At 47.5% G+C, this 3,233-nt stretch overlaps 1 protein-coding gene across 1 annotated transcript; it reads right to left on the minus strand.

Annotated features, from left to right (window-relative positions):
• Positions 1 to 1,780: 1,780 nt before the first annotated feature.
• Positions 1,781 to 2,506, minus strand: LOC308093444 (transmembrane protein 125-like; the record flags this gene model as incomplete). Its single annotated transcript, XM_080439782.1, has 1 exon — positions 1,781 to 2,506. One exon carries the CDS (start codon positions 2,504 to 2,506, stop codon positions 1,781 to 1,783), a length of 726 nt encoding a protein of 241 aa, XP_080295908.1.
• Positions 2,507 to 3,233: the final 727 nt, after the last annotated feature.

The raw sequence follows: 3,233 nt of genomic DNA on the forward strand, positions 1-3,233 counted from the left end.
GGAGAAACATGGGGCACTTGAGCTGCATTGCAGTTGTGGTGTTTTGTCTTTGCGCAGCCCTCATCTCAGAAGCACATACTTCTCCTGTATCTGCCTTGAGAGGAATCAGTGGCCCTCACAGAAAGCTCCTGGCAGAAACGGAACTTGACCAAACTAACAGAACCAGAATTGAGGGTAAGTAATGTGCAGGTGTAAGCACTGAAGTTATTTAACAGCATTTTATGATCTTCAGTAAGGTTTATAGGTGCCACTTTGAGCCTTGTAACATTTAGTTTACAGGCAACACAGGTTTGTTATTCATTTCCTGAATCTCATTAATTACCAAACTCTCAATCCAATGTCCCAACCACGGCAGTTCCCAATCCCGGCACAGGAGGAAACCCAAACTCCCAGACGTGGCTGTATTGGATCGCAGGCCTGGCCACGGCCCTCACCGTCTCTGCTTCCCTCGTTGCGGCTGTTAAGTGTCGCCTCTTCCATCGCTTCCTGGCGAGCTATCGGCACTCCCTGCTCATGGAAGCTGACGGGATCAGCCAGTATGGCCCGGGCGAGGGGTCCTTCCCTCAGACAGTGGTGGTCGGAGGTGGCAGGAACCACATTAGGATGGAGGATGACGATGACGGCTTTATTGAGGATAACTACATCCCAACCAGTGAGAGAGAGAGAGCAGAGAGAGCCATAGAGGCAGAGGAGGACATCATCATGGACAGCGATGATGATCTTGAGTTCACCATAGGGTGATATCAGGGACATGTATCCCCCACAAAAAAAGAATTTGCTTATTGCAATGGTAGCATTGGGGGGCATGTTTGAAAATTTGGAGAGTGAGCACTGAATGTGAAGTTGTGAACTGAATGAGCCACTATTGTCCAAAAAGGAGACAGACTGTTTTCCAAATATTTCAAATCATTCAGCAATGTGACAATTATGGTAACTAATTGAAGATGAATGACAACTATGAAGTTTGACATTCAGTTCTTTTGAAATAATTTTTGTAGCTTTTATTCAGAGCTAATCCATTGTGTGGCACTATGAATATTAACGTTTTAACATATACTGTATAGTATGTGTATTTGTATTTCAGAAAATGATAAAAAGAAATACTGATCACAATGCTGGTACATTTTCACTCTCTGTAATATCTTCATCCCCATAAAGTTATGTAGCGTTTACACCATCTTTTGTCAGTTTAATTATTTTATACACAAGCACACACACGCACGCACGCACACGCACGTGCGCATGAACGCACACACGCATAAAAGGAAAAACAAAGTGTGTAAAGGATTTTTCAGATGACTTCTCTTGATATGTGTGGTGTACACTGTACTCTGAGTTGACAAAACAGTGCAACCAGATATCATACACAATGGAGAGAGCAATATGAGCCTGTGACACCATTGACACTGGTCAGTTCACTGACACTGTGACACTATGAGCTAGTGAGTCAGGGTGACTGTAAACAGAAACACTTTTTGTCCAGGCTTCTCTTGGTTTGTTACAGAAGATATCCATGGTGTCCGCAATGATTGATTTGAACGGTCCTGAAGACAAATTATTTCCAGGTTGCTATACAAGCTGTAATGATAGTACAGCATCTTATTCATCTCATCTCTCTCTCGTCATACAGTAAACTCTTCTACTCTTTCCCCGTTTCTTTTCTCTTAGTAATCTACATCAGCTCCCCACTGTTCGTTTTGTTGAGCTTTGCTCAAAATATCTCTCTCTGTCGTTTTCCCTGTCCATTTTCCCTGTCTTGTTTTCCCTGCCCGGCCTGTTTTCAGATGAGGCTGGTTCTGCTGGAGGAGGCGTCTCGCCGAGCCTGTTCCCCCTGTCCTCCCGAAACGCTGAACACCCGTACCGCTCTGTTCTCCATCATCCTCGCATCCCTCAGCCTCCTCCTTCTCATCCACCTCTGCCTCTCCTCCTCCCTCCTCCTCCTCCTCTGAAGGCAGAGCAGTGCTGTGTAGCCCGCTATGGCCATCGCCATGCCTCCCCCTACGGCCATCAGCACCAGGCCGGCCAGGAACATGTCCTTTCTGTCCCTGTCCTGGTCTTGGCTGCCGTGCTGTGTGCTGGTGGTGGACAGGTAGAGCAGCACGACCCCACACAGCAACAGCGCAAGTCCAACCACCGCCATGAGCACAGGATCTGCACTTCCGCCACTCTTCAGCTGTTCTATGCGGTGCCGGCTGTGCACACAGTTCATGTCCTGCACAGCAGAGCTCAGGAGCTGTTTGAGCAGGACGGCCAGGGCCAGCAGGCAGAGCGCCGTGCCCACCCCGAGGCGCCACTCCCCGGACAGGCTGGTGGCGGTGGAGAGGAGACCCACACCGCCCAGGCCCAGGCCGAGGATCAGAGCCACCGAGGCGAGGTAGCACAGCAGGGAGCGTCGAGGCTCTCGGAACCACCAGAGCTCCACCTGTTCCATCAATGGATCCAGTCGCAGGCCAGGGGGCCGTCGGATGATGTGGCGGTGTGGATGGAAGACTTCCATCTCAGGCATGGTGCCGGCTGCCTGGACTCTCCAGTCTCTTCAGTCAGCTTAGAATGACACCTGACAAGATTGCAAACAGTTTGGGCTGGACAGCATGATACACCTTTAACTCATATTCACACACCCACTCACTCTATGTTGAACGCAGGTTACTGACTCTATATTGAATGTAGGTTACTCACTATGTTAAATGTAGGCTACTCTATGTTGAATTCCGGTTACTCTATGTTGAATGCACATTACTCATGGTAAATGCAGGTTACTCTATGTTGAAAGTACATTACTCCCTATGTGAAAGCAGGTTACTCACTCAATGTTGAATGCACGTTACTCACTAAATGCAGGTTACTCACTCAGTGCCAGTTTCGGTCCATTCATCTGTTGACTATCATACAGCCGTCTATGGTCAAAGCATTATGCCATGTCTGCTCATCATCCTAGCAAGGTGTTCCAAGATATCTTAGTCTACCATAGACCATCAGAGAAGGCATCCTGTGTAGATGTCCCAAATTTTGACAAAAATGTGTCAAAAATAAATAAAAAAAAGAATAAACTCCCTCTGGATGACCCTAGAGATGAATTGCTCTTCAGCACAGCAGGTAGCAGTATCCCCTCGATGTTGAGTATACTTTCTTTCTCGTTTGCTTTTGCTTTTTTGCAAAGTAAACATACAGAAAACGTGAGTCCCGCAGTGTAATAATGGTCACGAGTGGCTGTGATGACGAATGAAGCTGGT

Source organism: Gymnoscopelus braueri, assembly GCF_963280865.1.
Source record: "Gymnoscopelus braueri genome assembly, chromosome: 10".
Lineage (NCBI taxonomy): Eukaryota > Metazoa > Chordata > Actinopteri > Myctophiformes > Myctophidae > Gymnoscopelus > Gymnoscopelus braueri.